General features: G+C 40.6%; 1 protein-coding gene across 1 annotated transcript in view; it reads right to left on the reverse strand.

Moving 5' to 3' along the window:
* Positions 1-1737: 1737 nt before the first annotated feature.
* The window catches only part of LOC139385202 (axoneme-associated protein mst101(2)), a 280755-nt gene continuing 260080 nt past the window's right edge, over positions 1738-22412 (reverse strand). Inside the window, exons 62-67 of the mRNA XM_071130313.1 lie at positions 22287-22334; positions 22123-22170; positions 12808-12849; positions 5022-5066; positions 4272-4307; positions 1738-4058 (exon numbers count right to left, since the gene is read on the reverse strand). Of these exons, the coding sequence (XP_070986414.1) occupies positions 3976-4058; positions 4272-4307; positions 5022-5066; positions 12808-12849; positions 22123-22170; positions 22287-22334 (302 nt within the window). The 3' untranslated portion in view covers positions 1738-3975. The remainder of the gene's footprint in view (positions 4059-4271; positions 4308-5021; positions 5067-12807; positions 12850-22122; positions 22171-22286; positions 22335-22412) is intronic.

The following is a 22412-nucleotide window of genomic DNA, read 5'->3' on the forward strand; positions in this document are numbered from 1 at the left end:
TCTCTCCTTCCAGTTCTCTGCAGCCAATGATTGGAACGAACTAGAAACATCTCTGAAACTGGAAAAACGTATCTCCCTCACTAGCTTTAAGCACCAGCTGTCAGAGCAGCTCACAGATTACTGCACCTGTATATAGCCCATCTATAATTTAGCCCAAACAACTCCCTCTTCTCCTGCTGTATTTATTTATTTATTTATTTTGCTCCTTTGCACCCCATTATTTATATTTTGCACATTCTTCCACTGCAAATCTACCATTCCAGTGTTTTACTTCGCCACCATGGCCTTTTTTTTTGCCTTTTCCTCCTTATCTCACCTCATTTGCTCACATTGTATATATACTTATTTTTCTATTGTATTATTGACTGTATGCTTGTTTTACTCCACGTGTAACTCTGTGTAACTCTGTGTTGTTGTATGTGTCAAACTGCTTTGCTTTATCTTGGCCAGCTCGCAATTGTAAATGAGAACTTATTCTCAACTTGCCTACCTGGTTAAATAAAGGTGAAATCAATATAATAAAATAAATAAAAAGAAGTAATGCATGTATTTACATACCTCCCTTACATGATTAGTGGAATCAGCATAAATGCACTATTTCACAATCAGTCTTATCTTTTGCTCTCCACAAAAATATATGTGTTAACATTTTGTACAGGCTAAATGGGAATTTAAAGGCATTTCATGTACCAAAGTATCACATTCTTCTGCAACAAATACATGTTTTGTGCAGAGGTACCGAAACTGAAAGATGGAACAGTATCAATATTTGGCTACACATGTACTTCATTGTCAAAATTCAAGTTGTCACTTTAATTAAAAACATAAAATTAGCCAAGACGCAATTTAACTTAAGTAGAAGTAAGTTTATGTGTTGACGGCTATCCCAACTTGTCTTTCAGAGATTATAAAGTAATCAATCTGAAATGTTATACATCTGTTCATAACATAGCACAAAAATAAATACAATTGTCATACATGCATTATTATTACCATTATTGTTGATATTATAATTATATAAATAATATCATAATATATTGTTTTATTACTATATCACTTGATTATATATGATTCATAAGTCACTATACGCATCACAGAATGGTAAACTGGACTTGTTTATTTTTCCCACACCTTATTTCAACCAGTTTGCCAGTTGTGTAAACCCTACCAAAAGGACACTACTCTGTGACACTCATGAGCTATGCAGCTGTTCCTTTTGGTCTATCAATAAATAGATACGGGATACAAACATTGATTTTGATCATTAATATATGTATTCTCCTCTCATGTTCCAGTTAGTTTAAGGTCCTTGATGGTGTAATCCAGTGCAATAAATTATATCTAACTTATGTTGATACAAATGGACAACACCAACTTTAAATGAGTTCAAAATGGATTATCACACAAAATGAAATATTTCAACGACACCTGATTGCAACAAGTGCATTCCAACGGACGTGTTACCCATTAAAAATTATTCTTCAACCTCATTCTGGAGGTTCAGACAATGGAATGCTTAGAATCAGCACTCCTATCAAAATGAGGAGCATTTTGTAGAAGTATAGATGGTTGATAAGGCTTCAGAACACCATGACTGAGTCTGCCACTTGTCACCTGTGGGGAAGCCAGAGGGTGTTTTATCAGAATCTGGGAGCTCTCATGGACATATAGGTTATGGTTATTCCTTTCCAGACATATAGTACATACAATACAAAAACAACTTCACAGACTTCGAGGCACCAACATAATTTTTTTTAATGTGAGTATGAGGTCCCTGCGAATTTGATGAAAAGCTTTATGCTTCCTCAAAGTTAACAAACGCAGACTGATGAAGAGGAATAGAAGAAAATGGAAGAAAGCAATGTAGCCTGAAAATCAATGAGGAAACATATTCAGCTACAATGGAAGTACTATCTCATTGTGAGTTACCATTGTGAACAGAAGGGCAAGAAATGCAACATTAAAAACAAAAACGTCTCACAAAGTAAGGTAAAAATCCACTGAGGTTGTTGTATGTCATTTCAGCAAGCCATGACACACACCATCGCAGATTGATCTGAAATAATTTCATTTCTGTACTTAGAAACAGATAAGATTAGCATTTCTACAATATTATTTTGTTGAAATATAATTTAATCTCTGAGTACTTACACTAATTGATTGCACACAAATTGCCCATTTAAATTTATTGATTCCTCATGTCTCACTCCGATGTTAGGTAGTATAATTATTGTATATTATATGAATCATATAATATTCAATAAATATAGTACCTAACATCGGATTTGGACCAAACCTTTTTCTAACAAGGAGTAAGACATGAAGAATCGAAAGAAACTATCAAAAGCCACCCATGGACACTACACACCCCACGCCAATCCCACCCTAAAAAAGAGAATACAGTATTAGTTCTCTATGTTTGACGAATAGTATGGAGCTGTGACTCAGAGTGTTATTTCTTCATCCTATGTAATGTATTCTCAGTGAATTTGGTGATGTTTTTTTCTTCCTGTTCAGAGAAATTCATAATTTAAGTTAGGTTAATGCCCCATCCTACATCTTGATATTACAATGTTCTGACCACTAGATGGTGCTGTTCCTACTTGTAGTTATTTTTTTCAGAATCCCACTCAGTGTTAAAGGGATTGTTCACCCAAATGACATATTGTTTCCTTACCCTGTAAGCAGTTTAGGGACAAGTTATGACAGCAACCCATGTTTTGGTTTTGTTAATCTGGCCGGTGTTTGAAATGCTAACTTTTTAGCATTTGTGGCACAAATCCAATGCAAGTCAATGGTACCTAAGCATTTCCAAGCTTCATATCTAAATCATCTGTCAGTAACATAACAGCTTTAAATACTTCAGAATGATTTGGACATGAAGCATGAAAATGCTAATACAGGTACCATTGACTTAAATTGGAGTTGTGTCACAAATGCAAAACAGTTTGCATTTGAGTCAGTGGACAACAAAACCAACACATGGGCTGTTTAATTTATTTCTTCAAAGACTGCTAACAGGTAAGGAAACCAAATGTAATTACGTAATTTAGGTGAACTGTCCCTTTAACATGTGGGGGAGGAATTCCTTAAGAAAAGCAATCCTGGAGGTTAGTGTCTACATTTATTGAATGTAATGGCCAATTTGGGTGGAATCAATTAGCTTAATTTCTCAGATATCAAATTATATTTCAACATAATATTGTTGCAGGAACACTAATCTTATCTGTTCTCTAACAGAAACTATTTCAGTACAATCTGAGAAGGTGGGTGTCGAAAGCCTCTTTCTTGTGATTTTTTTTTAGATGGAACGACCCATTGATGTCTTAGTATGAGAGCAATGATATAGAGCCCATGTTCATGTAAATAAAGCGTAATTCAGAGTCCACAGCAACAGAGCAGCAGTCTGTAGTCCAGCCCAACCAAGCTCTTCGCCCAAAATCTAGAACAACACTGCTCGGCTTCCATATGCAGCTCCAATTCAACTGAATGTGATGACAGACAGAGAAATTGCTTGCGCTGCACTGAGAATTTGAAAAGTATGAAAGCCAACGGTACAATCTGTGTTCCAATTTGTTTAAATATACCATTCAATTGAGAAAACTGACAACTATCAAAGCGGGAATTGAATCAAGCAAATTAGCATGGCCCTAAAAAAGGCTAACCTGCAGATGTAAACACAGTATGCATTGTTTCATTCAAAATACTTATGTCCTGATATAGATCAACTCATGCCATATCAGCTATCAAAAACAAAATATAACACAAACACATTTGGACAGGAATGATGTTGGCTACCCATAAGAGCTCAACGAATTCACTCAAAGTGCTTTGCTGTCCTAGGTTTCTGTTGAAGACCAGCTCAGGACGCTAGGCTGCAACATAGCAGTAGTGGATTCCATGGCTTGGTTTTATTATGAACTCCACACTAAAGGTGTCGCCCATCTCGTCCCATTGCTTTCTATACTGTGCTCTTCACTGGAGAGGTGAGAAAGGGTAGAAGGGATACTGGGCCTCATCTTCATCCACAAAAAAGCACTGGAAGTAGGGCATCTCATCTGAAAATTATCCAGAGTATAAAAAAAGAAACAGTCCACTTCCCATCATTAGCTTATAAATCATTTGTGAAGCATTTATGTTGGCCTTATACTGCACAGGGCTTATGAAGGCCTCATAAATTATACTTTATTAAAAGTGTAACTGGTATGTGATCCATAGACTGCCCTTAAAATATAATATTTGGAGTGCTACTGTGTGAAAATAATATTTACCTTCTGTGGCGAAGGGGTCTGTTATAACAGGCTCTGCTGTTGAAGAAAGAGGTCATGATTTTAATGTCACGATGATCAATGTTTCAATGAGTCTAGACGTTCATGAGAAACACAGACTTGAGCTAATTGTTTTGAGGATGGAAACCTCTGTAAGTTACGTTTTGGAAAGAAGAGGTGTGGAATGAATGAAAAGTTGGTCGGGGGTGGCATAACTTGCAGGACTGCTATGCTGCAAGTGTCTTTGTTTTGGCATGTTTATTTTCTCTAACTTTGCCCTAACCCTAACCACCCTCTAGCATGCTTAAACCAAACCCTAGTCTCACGTGGCTAGCTTTCACAAATCTTGTCTTGTTGACACATGTATTAGAAGTTTAGACAAGCCTCGTGTTTGATTGCGAGCTAGATTGTTGCAAGTCAGAATTATTTTCAGAAACACCACTTCTGTTATGCAGCTCCACCCAAGATACATCTGATTGGTTTGATAAGTGGCAACGGGTCACCATCCCTTCTGACTATCTTTCTGCCAACAAATGCTACCCTAACAGATGCTACCCTAACCCATAACCACTTTAACCTCTTGTGCATGCATGCAAATTACGAATCACACAATGTTTAAGTTTCTTGTGAGATGAAATTGCTTCAGAATCACGGAGTGCCTTTAGATTTCAGTTGCTGAATAGGATAGAATAGAAAGAGAATAAAATAGAAAAGACTAGAATGGAATGGAATATAAAAGAATAGGGTTATTACCCTTTGCTTTCTCTTCTTTGGCAGGCTTCTTCTCAGCAGACTTCTCTATATTAGAAAGGGATACCAATAAAACAATTATGTGTTTCTGAAAATCTTCTAACCATTTTTGTGCCATTAACCAGGTTTCCATCCAACCTTTTGATGTTAGTAAAGTACAAAGTACAAAATGTCACGACAGGGTTGATGTAAACAGCAAAATTGTTGGTAAAATTGGTTGGTAAACTATGTCGACAAAACAAAATACGTTAGACAAGGTGGGATCTTTTAGACTCTGTAAAATGAATTATGTGAGAAATAGCAGTGGAAACGTCTTTATGCGCAAAAATTGATATAATAACCATCATATTAAGGTTGGTGTCACGACTCCTACCGAAGTGGCGCTCCGCGGTTGTCGTCACCGGCCTACTTGCTGCCACTGATCCCTTTTCCCCTTTTCTGTTTATAGGTTTCACCTGTGTTTGTTTTAGGCTGATTGGTTTGGCTTTATTTACCAGCAGGCCCGCCTGTGTTTGGGTTTTTTGCTGGACTGTTTAATTAAGTCCCCCGTGTTTGGGGCATTTGTTTTAGTGAGTCAGCACCAAACTCATGCAGAACCCCCTGTTGGTCAAATGTTTGTCTTGATTTTGTTTCTTGATTTTTTTTTCCCTCTTCCCAGCAAAAGGCGCTAGTCGATTCAGGCACAGCTGGGAATTTTATGGATTGTGGACTCGTCATCAAACTGGGTGTTCCACTAGTGCCGATAGATTCTCCCTTCCCCGTGCACTCCCTAGATAGCCGGCCATTAGGGTCAAGGTTGGTCAGGGAGGCCACGGTTCCACTGGACATGGTGACGCAGGGGAATTATAAGGAGCGGATTAGTCTCTTCATTATCGATTCGCCTGCGTTTCCAGTGGTCCTGGGGATTCCCTGGCTGGCTAGTCACAATCCTACGATTTCGTGGAGACAGGGAGTTCTCCAGGGGTGGTCAGAGGAGTGTTCAGGAAGGTGTATGGGAGTGTCCATCGGTGCCACGTCGGTGGAGAGTCCAGACCAGGCTTCCACTGTGCGCATTCCCCCTGAATATGCCGATTTGGCAATCGCTTTCAGTAAGAAGAGAGCGACTAAATTACCACCTCATCGACAGGGGGATTGTGCAATAAATCCCCAGGTAAACGCTGCGCTTCCCAAGAGTCACGTGTACTCATTGTCTCACAGGAGGAGACGTTGGCTATGGAGAGATATGTCACGGAATCTCTGGGGCAGGGGTACATTCGGCGCTCCATCTCACCCGTCTCCTCGAGTTTTTTTTTTGTGAAGAAAAAGGAGGGAGGTCTGCGTCTGTGCATTGATTACAGAGGTCTAAACGCCATCAAAGTGGGGTTTAGTTACCCCACTACCTCTCATCACTACAGCGGTGGAATCATTTCACGGAACACAGTTTTTCACAAAACTGGACCTCAGGAGCGCGTATAGTCTGGTGCGTATTCTGGATGGAGACGAGTGGAAACCCGTGTTTAGTACCACATCGGGCCACTATGAGTACCTCGTCAGGCCGTATGTGTTAAAGAATGCTCCAGCCGTATTTCAATCCTTTGTAGATGAAATTCCCAGGGAGCTGCACGGGCAGGGCGTGGTTGTCTATATCGATGATATTCTGATCTATTCCGCCACCCGCGCCACGCATGTGTCTCTGGTGAGCAAGGTGCTTGGTAGACTGCTGGAGCATGACCTATAAGTCAAGGCTGAGAAGTGTGTGTTCTCCAAATGAGCCATCTCCTTCCTGGGCTATTGCATTTTCACCTCAGGGGTGGTGATGGAGTGTGACCGCATTAAGGCCGTGCGTAATTGGCCGACTCCGACCACGGTGAAGGAGGTGCAGCGGTTCCTTGGGTTTGCCAATTACTACCGGAGGTTTATCCGGGGTTTTGGCCAGGTAGCAGCCCCCATTACCTCACTGCTGAAGGGAGGGGAGGCGGTGCGTTTGCGGTGTTCGGCAGAGGCGGACAGAGCCTTCAATAGGTTGAAAGCGCTGTTCACGGATGCACCCGTGTTGGCGCACCCGGACCCCTCTCTAGCATTCATAGTGGAGGTGGACGCGTCCGAGGCTGGGGTGGGTGCCTTGCTATCACAGCGCTCGGGTACGCCACCAAAACTCCGCCAGAGCGTAACTATGATGGGGGGGACCGGGAGTTGTTAGCGGTGGTAAAAGCCCTGAGGGTGTGGAGACACTGGCTTGAGGGGGTTAAGCACCCTTTTCGCATCTGGACCGACCACCAGAATCTGGAGTATATCCGGGTAGCTAGGAGACTGAATCCACGTCAGGCAAGGTGGGCCATGTGCTTCACCCAATTCAGGTTCACTCTGTCTTATAGACCAGGCTTCCTGAACACAAAGGCCGACGCGCTGTCCCGTCTCTATGACACGGAGGATCAGTCCATCGAGCCTACTACCCATCCTTTTAGCCTCGAGGCTGGTGGTACCAGTGGTATGGGAGGTGGAATCGGACATCGAGCGGGCATTGAGGGCGGAACCTGCGCCTCCTCAGTGTCCGGCTGGGCCTAAGTACGTGTCGCTTGGTGTTCGGGTGGGCTCACACCCTACCCTCCTCGTGTCATCCTGGGTTGGTGAGGACAGTGGGGGGCCTCCGAGGGAAGTATTGGTGGCCCACCTTTGCTAGGGACGTTAGGTTTTATGTCTCTTCCTGTTCAGTGTGCGCCCCACTAGGCTCCTAGGCACCTTCCTAGAGGGAAGTTACAACCCTTCCCCGTTCCACAACTGCCATGGTCTCACTTATCAGTGGATTTCCTGACCGATCTTCCCCCATCCCAGGGGAACACTATGGTCTTGGTTTTCTAAGTCCTGCCATCTCCTCCCGTTGCCCGATCTCCCTACAGCCTCGGAGGCGCTCCAAGAAAACCCGGAAGGCCGTCCAGGAATCCCTCAAACAAGCCAGTGGATGGCAGAAGAGGAGTGCTGACTGCCACCGGAGAGAGGCCCCCGTGTTTGTACCGGGGGACAGCGTCTGGCTCTCGACCCGAAACCTGCCCCTCTGCTTGCCCTGCCGGAAGCTGGAGTCGCAGTGTGTGGGGCCCTTAAAAGTCCTGAGGAGGATAAACGAGGTGTGTTTTTGGTTACAACTCCCTTCCGATTATCGCATTAACCCCTCGTTTCATGTGTCTCTCCTCAGGCCGGTGGTAGCTGGTCCCCTGCAGGACGGTGAGGTTCCGGAGGTCCCTCCACCCCCTCTGGACATCGAGGGGTCCCCGGCGTACACGATACGGGCAATTCTGAACTCGAGATGCCGGGTGAGGGTCCTGCAGTACCTCGTGGACTGGGAGGGGTACTGTCCGGAGGAGAAGTGCTGGGTACCGGTGGGGGACATCTTGGAACCGTCACTGTTGAGGGATTTCCATCGCCTCCATCCGGATCGCCCTGTGCCTCGCCCTCCGGGTCGCCCTCGAGGCCGGTGCCGGCGCGCTGCGTAAGCCGCGCGCTTCCTGGTTGGGTTGGGCTTTATTTACCAGCAGGCCCGCCATCTTTATACGGTTTCTGGTTAGGGTAGGTTTTAATTGTCCCACTGGGTACGACAGGTCCTATACACTTCCTTATAGAGTCACTCACCGATCAGCGCATACGTCAATATTATTCTCCGAGGCTACCTGGAACATATCCCAGTCTGTGTGATCAAAACAATCTTGAAGCGTGGATTCCGATTGATCAGACTAATGAATAGTCCTTAGCATGGGTACTTCCTGTTTGAGTTCCTGCCTATAGGAAGGGAGGGGCTAAATGGAGTCATGGTCAGATTTGCCGAAAGGAGGGTGGGGGAGGACCTTGTATGCATTGCAGGGGTTAGAGTAACAATAGTCCAGTGTTTTTTCACCGCGAGTGCTACAGTCGATATGCTGATAGAATTTAGGTAGCTTTTTTCTCAAATTTGCTTTGTTAAAATCCCCACCTACAATAAATTCAGTCTTAGGATATATGGTTTCCAGTTTGCATAAAGTCCAGTGAAGTTGCTTGGGGGCCGTCGTGGTATTGCCTTGAGGGGGGATATACATGGCTGTGACAATAACCAAAGATAATACGGTCAGCAATTTCTTGTGAGGAATTCTAGGTCAAGTGAACAATTACACCATGAGTCGTTAATCATGAAATATACACCTCTGCCCTTCTTGTTCTCAGAGAGAGGTTTATTCCTGTCGGCGCGATGCACTGAGAATCCAGGTGGCTGTACTGGCAGCATATCCTGAGAGAGCCATGTTTCTGTGAAACAGAGTACGTTGCAATGTCTCTCTGGAAAGCAAACCTTCCCAGATTTTGTTAACTTTGTTGTCTAGGGACTGGACATTAACGGATAATATACTCGGAAGAGGTGGGTGGTGTGCAAGCCTCCGAAGTCTGACTAGAAGACCGCTCCGACTCCCACTCCTCCGGCAGCGTTGTTTTGGTTCGGCCTCTGGAACCAGTTCAAATGCCCTGGACAAAGGATCCGCTTCAGGAAAATCCTATTCCTGGTCATAGTGCTGATAAGTTGATGCCGCTCTGATATCCAATAGTTCTTCCCGGCTGTATGTAATAACACATAAGATTTTCTGGGCTAATAATGTAAGAAATAATACATAAAAAATAAAATACTGCAAAGTTTCCTAAGGACTAGAATCGAGGCAGCCCTCTCTGTCAGCGCCATTTGTTGTGCTATTGAAAAGCAACAGGGTAGCTATCATTTGGCAGATTCAGACTGGGTTTCAGACAAACAGAAATAAATGGCAAACTGCACTTGACTTAACACTACAATCCTGATTATGAGGTGTAACGGAGGAGGAAAATTCCATTCGATCAGGCAAGGCAAAACTATATCAATCTTCTGTTGTTTAATTATCACTTTGATTCCAACTATATACGGTGGGGCAAAAAAGTATTTAGTCAGCCACCAATTGTGCAAGTTCTCCCACTTAAAAAGATGAGGGAGGCCTGTAATTTTCATCATAGGTACACTTCAACTATGACAGACAAAATGAGAAAAAAAATCCAGAATATCACATTGTAGGATTTTTTATGAATTTATTTGCAAATTATGGTGGATAAAAGGATTTGGTCAATAACAAAAGTTTCTCAATACTTTGTTGGCAATAACAGAGGTCAAACGTTTTCTGTAAGTCTTCACAACACTGTTGCTGGTATTTTGGCCCATTCCTCCTTGCAGATCTCCTCTAGAGCAGTGATGTTTTGGGGCTGTTGCTGGACAACAAGGACTTTCAACTCCCTCCAAATATTTTCTATGGGGTTGAGATCTGGAGACTGGCTAGGCCACTCCAAGACCTTGAAATGCTTCTTACGAAGCCACTCCTTCGTTGCCCGGGTGGTGTGATTGGGTTCATTGTCATGCTGAAAGACCCAGCCATGTTTCATCTTCAATGCCCTTGCTGATGGAAGGAGGTTTTCACTCAAAATCTCACCATATATGGCCCCATTCTTTCCTTTACACGGATCAGTCATCCTGGTCCCTTTGCAGAAAAACAGCCCCAAAGCATGATGTTTCCACCCCCATGCTTCACAGTAGGTATGGTGTTCTTTGGATGCAGCTCAGCATTCTTTGTCCTCCAAACACGACGAGTTGAGTTTTTACCAAAAAGTTCTATTTTGGTTTCATCTGACCATATGACATTCTCCCAATCTTCTTCTGGATCATCCAAATGCTCTCTAGCAAACTTCAGACGGACCTGGACATGTACTGGCATAAGCAGGGGGACACGTCTGGCACTGCAGGATTTGAGTCCCTGGCGGCGTAGTGTGTTACTGATGGTAGGCTTTGTTACTTTGGTCCCAGCTCTCTGCAGGTCATTCACTAGGTCCCCCCGTGTGGTCCTGGGATTTTTGCTCACCGTTCTTGTGATCATTTGACCCCACGGGGTGAGATCTTGCGTGGAGCCCCAGATCGAGGGAGATTATCAGTGGTCTGGTATGTCTTCCATTTCCTAATAATTGCTCCCACAGTTGATTTCTTCAAACCAAGCTGCTTACCTATTGCAGATTCAGTCTTCCCAGCCTGGTGCAGGTCTACAATTTTGTTTATGGTGTCCTTTGACAGCTCTTTGGTCTTGGCCATAGTGGAGTTTGGAGTGTGACTGTTTGAGGTTGTGGACAGGTTTCTTTCATACTGATAACAAGTTCAATCAGGTGCCATTAATACAGGTAACAAGTGGAGGACAGAGGAGCCTCTTAAAGAGGAAGTCACAGGTCTGTGAGAGCCAGAAATCTTGCTTGTTTGTAGGTGACCAAATACTTATTTTCCACCATAATTTGCAAATAAATTCATAAAAAATCCTACAATGTGATTTTCTGGATTTTCTTTCTCATTATGTCTGTCATAGTTGAAGTGTACCTATGATGACAATTACAGGCCTCTCTCATCTTTTTAAGTGGGAAAACTTGCACAATTGGTGGCTGACTAAACACTTTTTTGCCCCACTGTATGTTGTGTTAAGTTCAAAGATTCAAAATGCTGATAGAACTGTTGAAAAACCTGTATAAATCACTTCATTCAAATAGAAACGGAACACTTTACATTAAGTTACGGTATAGGGTTTATTAGTAGTTTTAAACAGGTAAAACTCAAACCTAAAACTCATTAAAATTGTGGAATGGTAATTTTGGTGCTTGTCCAATAGCAAGTTTATATGTCTATTTATGACTCTCTTTTGAAATAAATGTGAAATAAAATGCACTATTATTAAAGAGAGAAAAGAGAGATCCATACGATGTCTCGTAAAAGCGGAAAATATTCAGAAAACTAAAGTGTGGTGAGCTTTCAGCGCCTGTCGGCTGCAGTAGCATCACCCAAGTGGGTGGGTTTATTGGAGTTTGCTATATGGAAAGGTGGGCAGAACGTCAGAGATGGTGAAATATACAGTACGTCCAGAAGCTCCCGACTTGTCCATGTCTGACTGACACACTCCCCTAGCAGCTACCGCAGTGCTCTCTCCACTCAGTGACCAACGATGCACCGTTCAATTCACCTTTTATTTACCTAAATCTAGACATATACTTATTTTAATTTTAGTCTGTATACTACAATTATGCTTTTAGCTTGAGAATGTGAACAAGATCAAATAAACCTTACTAAGTATTTAATAAAAGCAATAATTGATTACAGTATAAACCCGTTATTTTACAGTGAAAGAAATGTGAATGACAATGAAGTAGCAACTATACCTTTGGGTATATCTTAAGGATAGAAGCGGCCAGCAACGTAATTGTTCACGATTTTGGAAAAGACTGTCCAACTTATTCATCATGGTTATGAATATAGGGTAATCAATCCATTTAAAGCTAAACACTGGCATAAACTGAGGTTAAAAAAAGAGCACCTAATACAATGCATTCAGGTTTACTTCAGACACTGCAAAATAAACCAAACTGTGATTCATGGCTGTTTAGTGAGCTAAATGTATTAAAGCACACACTTCAACTCAAATTGCAATACCCTGAAATTATTCCAAAAAGGCAGTCTAGAATTGATCAAAAAAGTTGGCTTTGCAACAACATTCTGGCATTTCTACAGCTGCCAAACAATACATGAATAACTTTCATTACAGGGACTGATTTGGAAGCCTTTTCTTTGGGAGTATCTGCATTGACAAGAGAGAACACAATCTAAAGAAATAGGACCACTCCTTGATCTTCAGACATTTCAGATTGTTCATAAACAGCATTCAGTAAAGGTAAGGATGATATTTAGACACTGTCAATGTGTGATAATTATAATAATTAACATTGTTGATGTGTCAATACTGGAATTACCTACCTTTTTTCACAGGTCTGGCATTCTCCTTTGGCGCATCAGGCTCTTATTGAAAAAAAGAGAGGGATAAAGTGCCTTCAGAAAGTATTCATACCCCTTAACTTATTCCACATTTTGTTGTCTGTGCTACAGCCTGAATATAAAATGAATTACATTTTTTTTCTCTCACCAATCTACACATAATACCCCATAATGACAAAGTGAAAACATCTTTTGAGTATTTGTTGCATAGTTAGAAAAATGTAATACAGAAATATAGTATACCATTTACATAAGTATTCACAACCCTGAGTCAATACTTTAAAGAACCACTTTTGGGGGAAAAATTACAGCTCTGAGTGTTTTTGGGTATGTCTCTAAAAGTAAAAACTGTAACTAGGCCACTCAGGAACATTAAATTTCATCTTGGTATGAAGCCAGCCTGAACCAGGTTTTCATCTAGGATTTTGCCTGTGCTTATTCAAAAAGTATTCCGTTTATTTTTTATAATAAAAAACTCTTTAGTCCTTGCCGATGACAAGCATACCTATAACATGATGCAGCCACCACCATGCTTGCAAATATAGAGTGGTACTCAATGATGTGTTATGTAGGATTTTCCCTAAACATAACACTTTGTATTCAGACAAAAAGTAAATTTATTTGCCACCCTTCTGGCAGTATTACTTAAGTGCCCTGCTGCAAACAGGATGCATGTTTTTGAATATTTGTATTCTGTACAGGATTACATCTGTCATTTGGGTTAGTATTGTGGAGCATCTTCAAAGTTGATGATCCATACTCAGTTTTCTCCTAACACAGCCATTAAACTGCCTCACCTAAAGCCCATTCTTGTGGGAAGCTGCTATAAACCACCAAGTGCTAACAGTCAGCATTTGGATAATATGTGTGAAGTGCTTGAGAATGTATGTGATATCAACAGAGAAGTTTATTTTCTGGGTGATTTAAATATTGACTGAATATCATCAAGCTGCCCACTCAGGAAAAAATGTCAAACTGTAACCAGTGCCTGCAACATGGATCAGGTTGTCAGTCAACCTACCAGGGTAGTTACAAACAGCATAGGAATTAAATCATCAACATGTACTGATCACATCTTTACTAACACAGATATTTGCTTTAAAGCAGTATCCAAATCCATAGCATCTAATGATCTCAATATAATAGCCATATCTCGGAAAACCAAAGTTCCAAAGGCTGGGCCTAATATAGTGTATAAGAGGTCATACAAGAAGATTTGTAGTGATTCATATGTTGATGATGTAAATAATATTTGCTGGTCTGTGGTGTGTAATGAGGAGCAACCAGATGCTGCACTTGACACACCTATGAAACTACTTATTCCAGTTACTAATAAGCACCAACCCATTAAAAAAAATGACTGTAAAACCTGATAAATCCCCTTTGATTGACGAGGAATTGAAAACATTGTATGGTAATTAAGTCTGGCAGCCCAACTGATTGGCAAACATACTGCAAATTAAGACATCATGTGACTAGACTAAAGAAAATTTAAAAAAAACTACACTATGAAGCAAAGATAGTAAAAATATTTGGTGCACCTTAAATTACATTTTTGGAAAGAAAATAATTTATTTAGTCAGAAGGTTCATTCATCACAAAGCCCACTGATATTGCAAACTACTTTAATGACTTTTTCATTGGCAAGATAAGCAAACTTAGGGATGACATGCCAGCAACAAATGCTGACACTACACTTCCAAGTACATCGGACCAAATTATGAAAAACAAGTATTGTACTTTGAATTCCGTAGTCAGTGTGGTAGAGGTGAAAAAATTATTGTTGTCTATCAACAATGACAAGCCGCCAGGGTCTGACAATGTCGATGGAAAATTACTGAGGATAATAGCAGACGATATTGCCACTCCTATTTACCACATATTCAATTTAAGCCTACTAGAAAGTGTGTGACCTTAGCACTGGAGGGAAGCTAAGTCATTCCGCTACCCAAGAATAATAAAGCCCCCTTTACTGGTTCAAATAGCCAACCGATCAGCCTGTTACCAACCCTTAGTAAACTTCTGAAAAAAAATGTGTTTGACCAGATACAATGCTCTTTTACTGTAAACAAATTGACAACAGAATGTCATCATGCTTATGTAGGGAAGGACACTCAACAAGCACAGCACTTACACAAATGACTGTGATGATTGGCTGAGATAAATTTATGATAAAATTATTGTGGTGGCTGTCTTGTTAAATTTCAGTACAGCTTTTGACATTATTGATCATAGTTTGCTGCTGGAAAAACGTATGTGTTATGGCTTTACACCCCCTGCTATAATGTGGATAAAGAGTTACTTGTCTAACTGAACACAAAATGTGTTCTTTAATGGAAGCCTATCAAATAATAATCCAGTTTGAATCAGGAAATCCCCATGGAGGCTGTTTTGGCCCCTTTCTTTTTTCAATTTTTACTAAAAACATGCCACTGACTGAGTAAAGCCAGAGTTTCTATGTGTGCGGATGACTCAACACTATACATGTCAGCTATTACAGTGACTGTAATGACTGCCACACTCAACAAAGAGCTGCAGTTAGTTTCAGTGGGTGGCAAGGAATAAGTTAGCCTTAAATATTTCTAAAACTAAAAGCATTTTATTTGGAACAAAACATTCACTAAACCCTAAACCTCAACTAAATCTTGTAATAAATCATGTAGAAATTGAGCAAGTTGAGATGAGTAAACTGCTTGGAGTAACACTAGATTGTAAACTGACCTGGTCAAAACCTTTTGATGCAGTAGTAGCTAAGATGGAGAGAAGTCTGTCTATAATAAAGTGATGCTCTGCCTTTTTAACAACACTATCAACAAGGCAGGTACTACAGGTCATAGTTTTGTCGCACCTTGACTACTGTTCAGTCGTGTGGTCAGGTGCCACAAAAAAGGAAAATTGCAATTGGCTCAGAACAGGGCAGCATGGCTGGCCCTTGGATGGACACAGAGCTAATATTAATAATATGCAGGTCAATCTCTCCTGGCTGAAAGTGGAGAAGCGATTGACTTCATCACTACTTTTATTTATGAGAGGTATTGACATGTTAAATGCACCAAGCTGTCTGTCTAAACTACTGGCACACAGCTTGGACACCCATGCATATCCCACAAGACATGCCACAAGAGTTATCTTCACGTTCCCCAAGTCCAGAACAGACTATTGCAGGCACACAGTACTACATAGGTGCCATGACTGCATGGAGCTCTATTCCACATCAAGTAACTGACGCAAGATGTACAATTAGATTTAAAAAACAGATTAAAAAAACACCTTATGGAACAGTCGGGACTGTGAAGCAACACAAACATTGGTGCACACACACACACACACACGATAACATACGCACTATATACATACACATGGATTTAGTACCCTAGATATGTTGTATTGGTGTAGTAGGGGCCTGAGGGCACGCAGTGTGTGTACTGTAATGTTTAAAACTGTATAAACTGCCTTAATTTAGCTGGACCCCAGGAAGAGTCGCTGCTTTGGCAGCAGCTAATGTGGATACATAATAAATACAAACTATGAAACTGCTATACAATCACCATTGGCCTCATGGTGAAATCCCTGACCATTTTCCTTCCTCTCTGGCAACTGAGTTAGGAAAAATGCCTATATCATTATAGTGACCAGGTGTATTTATACACCATCAAAAGTGTAATTAATTAATTCACCTGCTCAAAGGGATATACAGCCTCTGCTTTTTTTATTTTTACATATTTACCAATTGGTGTCCTTCTTTGCAAGGTATTGAAAAACCTTTTTGGCTTTGTGGTTGAATCTGTGCTTGAAATTCACTACTTGATTGAGGAATGAGTCCATGCAACTTATGTGATTTGTTAAGCATATTTTTTACTCCTGAACTTATTTAGGTATACCATAACAAATGGGTTAATTTTTGTTAATTTATTTCAAAGAAATTATACAAACAAAATTCCACTTTGACATTATGGGGTATTGTATTGTATTTTTTGTATTTATTATGGATCCCCATTAGCTGTTGCTTTGGCAGCAGCTACTCTTCCTGGGGTCCAGCAAGAGTAGCTGACCCCAGGAAGAGTAGCTGCTGCTTTTGCAACAGCTAATGGGTCTCCTAATAAAATACCAAAATACAAATTTCGAGGAAGCAAGGAAGCAGACAATTTGGCCCCGAAACTTTCTCCCACATCGTTTCGCTAATTTTCAGATGCATTGAATTGTTCTAAATGAAATATATTTAGCATTAGTAAATCTTATGTACGTCCAAACACTACTGTACATGGATGCCTATATTATTTACGGAGACTGGTTGGGCCATTCCTTTGGGATTATCTGCTTCAATAAGAGAGAGCACCATCTAACCAATCTCATTTGATGACTAGTTCTAAACATTTCAATACTTCATGATGTAAGGAATTAATTTATAAATATATGAAACAAAACATACTATCTGATGAAAACCTTGTAACTCAATTTGAGCGAATCTTATTTTTTTGGACATTTATTGAAAGCAGTAACTCCCCTCAATGTACTCTGAACATTATATAACTCTAGGACCAAGAAAATGTATTCAAAAAAGCGTCTGATGTTTCATAATTGTGTGTTCGTTTTCATTTCCTGGTAAAATTTCTGTTTTGGAAATAAACTAAGGGATTTCATCAGACATCGAGGATATCTTGACAAGTTGATGCACATTTTGACAAATATTACATAGCTAAGGAGTTGTTGGTTCTGGTTCAGCCTACTCAGACTCTAGATTTGAGTATTTTCCAGTGAAACACAAATTGGATTGGTGTAATTTACAGACAGATCAGCTGAGAAATTATTTCTCAACATTTCCTCAGAGCTGTTGGTTTGACATTGTCTTTTGTAGCTTCAGTCTCTGTGTTGCCCATAAACATTCCAAGAAAACTTTACATTTGTATTGCTTATTTGGTCACCTGAAAGGGTAAAGGTCAAAAGAAATTTAAAACAAGAGGGCTGTTAGGATATGATAGTAAACCCCATAAAAACCAACAAGTCAATGTAGCGCTATGCAACGCAATACAGCTGGATATCTTAAAACACTACTAACAGGAGTTTACATGCACCTGCATGCTAAACTAAGCTTGATTGCAATAAAAAAAATCCATGAGGATAAACCAGCAGATCAGTTGTTACCGTGTCAAGTGATTATGATACCAGACAGCTGGTCTGGGTTTTCTACTCTTGCCCCCAATAAAGTATCGACCTCAGGAGCATCGGAAAGAGTAAGGCTGATGAATGCAAAAATTATTATTATTATAGATTAAGAATGTATAACTATTAGGCCTATATTTAATTCAAATGTTTCACCTTAAATGGTAAAATAATATATACCATTCAAAACAACTTTATAGACTACATTTTCATTTGATAAAAAATGGTTGCAGATTTCAAATATGGACTGTGCAGGCATATTTCACCTCTGATCTTGATGATGACCATATCAGACAATTTTATTTTAAAGACAGTTTTAAGGGATTACATAAATTGGGAACAAATGAAACATTAAGATTAGACTACACCAACATTAGTTGGCACCAACATTAGTTAGCGCTCTGGAGCAGGTTATCATCAAAGATCTCTCTGTTCATCTTTCCCTTGATCCTGACTAGTCTCCCAGTCCCTGCCACTAAAAAACATCCCAGCAGTATAATGCTGCCACCACCATGCTTCACCGTAGGGATGGTGCCAGGTTTCCTTCAGACGTGACACTTGGCATTGAGACCAAAGAGTTCACTCTACCATAAATACCTGATTGGTTAGTGCTGTAGAGATGGTTGTCCTTCTGGAGGTTTATTCCATCTCCACATAGGAACTCTAGAGCTCTCTCAGAGTGACCATCGGCTTCTTGGTCACCTCCCTGACCAAGGCCCTTCTTCCCCGATTGCTCAATTTGGCCGAGCAGCCAGCCTTAACGAGAGTCTTGGTAGTTCCAAACTTCTTCCATTTAAGAATGATGGAGGCCAATGTTCTTGGGGACCTTCAATGCTGCAGAATTTTTTTTGTATCCTTCCCCAGTTCCCTGCCTCGACACAATCCTGTCACGGAGCTCTACAGCTCATTACTTCGACCTCATGGCTTGGTTCTTGCTCTGACATGCACCGTCAACTGTGGGACCTTATATAGAAAGGTGTGTACCTTTCCAAATCATGTCCAATCAATTTAATTTACCACAGGTGGACTCCAATCAAGGTTGATCAATAGAAACAAGATGCACCTGCGCTCAATTTCAAGTCTCATAGCAAAGCGTCTAAAAAAAGGTATTTAGTTTTTGCAAAAATTTCTAAGAACCTGTTTTCACTTTGTCACTATGGGGTTTTGTGAGTAGATTGCTGAATAAATGTTTTTATTTAATACATTTTAGAATGAGGCAGTAATGTAACAAAATGTGGAAAATGTTAAGGGGTCTGAATATTTTCCAAATGCACTGCATGTATGTGTATGTGTATGTGTATGTGTATATATATATATATATATATATATATACACATACACATACATGCAGTGCATTTGGAAAATATTCAGTGCAGTCAAATGTAATTTTCCTTTTTGTATATGTATGTATATACATATACAAAAAGGAAAATTACATTTGACTGCACTGGGCCTTTTAAGAAATTATCCAATTTTGGCAGCCCCTCAGAAAAATTGCTTTGTTTCATGAAAAAGCTTAAATGCAGCTTAACGTCAGCAGCTGAACACTACGTAAATACCTGTCTTTACAGGGACATGTTTGGCTGTCTCTTTGGAAACCACTGGTAGTATAGGAAATACATGTTAGCGTACAATTCAGTCATTGGAGGCTGCTGAGGGGAGGACGGCTCATAATAATGTCTGGAATAGAGTCAATAGAATGACATTAAACACGTGGTTTCCATGTGGTTGATACCATTCCATTGATTCCCGTTACAGCCATTATTATGAGCTGTCCTCCCCTCAGCAGCCTCCACTGATTTCAGTGTTTGTCAAAAGGGGTTGTATAGTTCTGTAAAGTTATCAAAAGGGGTGTGAATCTATTGTGTAAATTGTTTTGTTACATTACAAAAATGTATTTCACAATATTGAAAAACACACACAGAGAACATACAGAGCCTTCAGAAAGAATTCACACCCCTTGACTTTTTACACATTTTTGTTGTGTTACAACCTGAATTTAAAATGGATTCAATTTAGATTTTTTTTGTCACTGGCCTACACACAATAACACATAATGTCAAAGTGGAATTATATTTTTCGGAATTGTTATTAATTAAAAATGAAAAGCTGAAACGTCTTGAGGCAATAAGTATTCAACCTCTTTGTTATGGCAATCCTAATTAAGTTGAGGAGTGAACACTTGCTTTAACAAGTCACATAAGTTGCACGGACTCTGTGTGCAATAATAGTGTCTAACATAATTTTTTTATGACTACCTCATCTCTGGGCCCGATACATACAATTATCTGTAAGGTCCCTCAGTCGAACAGCTCATTTCAAACACCGCCCCACTAGATCCACAGACAATGTAACAGCCATCGCACTGCACACTGCCCTATCCCATCTGGGCAAGAGGAATACCTATGTAAGAATGCTGTTCATTGACTATAGCTCAGCATTCAACACCATATTACCCTCCAAGCTCATCATTAAGCTCAAGGCCCTGGGTCTGAACCCCGCCCTGCGCAACTGGGTCCTGGACTTCCTAACGGGTCGCCCCCAGGTGGTGAAGGTAGGAAACAACACCTTCACTTTGCTGATCCTCAACACTGGGGCCCACAATGTTGCGTGCCTAGATCCCTCCTGTACTCCCTGTTCACCCATGACTGCATGGCCATGCACGCCTCAAACTCAATCATCAAGTTTGCAGACAACACAACAGTGCTAGGCCGGATTACCAACAATGACAAGATAGCCTACACGGAGGAGGTGAGGGCTCTGGGAGTGTGGTGCCAGGAAAATAACCTCTCACTCAACAAAACAAAAGAGCTGATTGTGGACTTCAGGAAAGAGGCGGAGGGAGCTCCCCCCTATCCACTTTGACCGTACCTCAGTGGAGAAGGAGGAAAGCTTCAAGTTCCTAGGCGTACACATCACTGACAAACTGAAATAGTCCACCCACACAGACAGTGTGGTGAAGAAGATGCAACAGCAATAGGTACAACAGATGGTGTATCAATACCCTCAATAACTACAAAGATACAGGTGTCTTTCCTAACTCAGTTGCCCGAATAAGTTAAATAAATATTTCTAAATCTAAATGCATTGTATTTGGGACAAATCATTCACTAAACCCTAAATCTCAACTAAATCTTGTAATAAATAATGTGTAAATTGGGAAAGTTGAGGTGACTAAACTGCTTGGAGTTTGCCTGGATTGTAAACTGTCATGGTCAAACATATTGACACAACAGTAGCTAAGATGGGGAGAAGTCTGTCTATAATAAGGTGCTGCTCGACCTTCTTGTCAGCACTTTCAACAAGGCAGGTCCTACAGGCCATAGTTTATTCGTGTGGTCAGGTGCCACAAAAAAGGACAATTGAAATTGGTTCAGAACAGGCCACGGCTGGCCCTTGGATGTACACAGAGATCTAATATTAATAATATGCATGTTAATCTCTCCTGGCTCAAAGTGGAAGACAGATTGACTTCGTCACTGCTTGTGTTTATGAAAGGTATTGACATGTTGAATGCACCAAGCTGTCTGTTTGAACTACTGGCGCACAGCTCGGACACCCATGCATACCCCACAAGACATGCCACAAGAGGTCTCTTTACAGTCCCCAAGTCCAGAACAGACTATGGGACAGTACTAAATATAGCCATGACTACATGGAACTCTACTCCACATCAAGTAACTCATGCAAGCAGTAAAATTTGTTTTAAAAAACAGATTAATAAAACGCCTTATGGAACCTTATGGCAGCAGCTAATGGTGATCCATAATAAATACGAATACAAAATACCACGAAAGACTCACAGCTGTAATTTCTGCCAAAGGTGAATCTTCAAGATAGGTTAGTGTGTTATGTTTCATATTATTTTTTACAAATGTTAGAATTTTTCTTCCACTTTGATATTACAGCGTATTTTGAGTAGATTGTTGACAAAGGATTGACAATTAGGTCCATTTTAATCTCACTTTGTAAAACAAAAAAAATAGAAAAAAGTTAAGGGGTGTGGATACTTTCTGAAGGCACTGTACATATAGAAAACAAAGCTATATCCAGGGGTCATCTGATCCGGAGGACATGAAAACCGAGAATTAACAGAGATCCAACAGTGATTAAAATGAACAAAAACGACACCTGTACCTTTCGTTACAGTTGCTGGCTTAGCCTTCTTTTTTGTAGCTTCAGGTTCTAAGTCAAAAACAGAACAGTTTTGAATGAGACCCTATCTAAATAACAGTCGAAGGGTATTGAGTTGACAGAAGACATGAATGGGTGAGCATGGAAACTAAATCCATACACTGTACCTTTCTTAACAGGGTCTGGTTTGTCCATCTCTTTCACACCCTCAGGTTCTGAAACAAGTAGGAACAAGAAATGACATAGCATTATTACAGCACGGCTCTTAACTGCATGTACGATAAAAACATCAG

This window comes from Oncorhynchus clarkii, chromosome 26 (genome assembly GCF_045791955.1).
Source record: "Oncorhynchus clarkii lewisi isolate Uvic-CL-2024 chromosome 26, UVic_Ocla_1.0, whole genome shotgun sequence".
Lineage (NCBI taxonomy): Eukaryota > Metazoa > Chordata > Actinopteri > Salmoniformes > Salmonidae > Oncorhynchus > Oncorhynchus clarkii.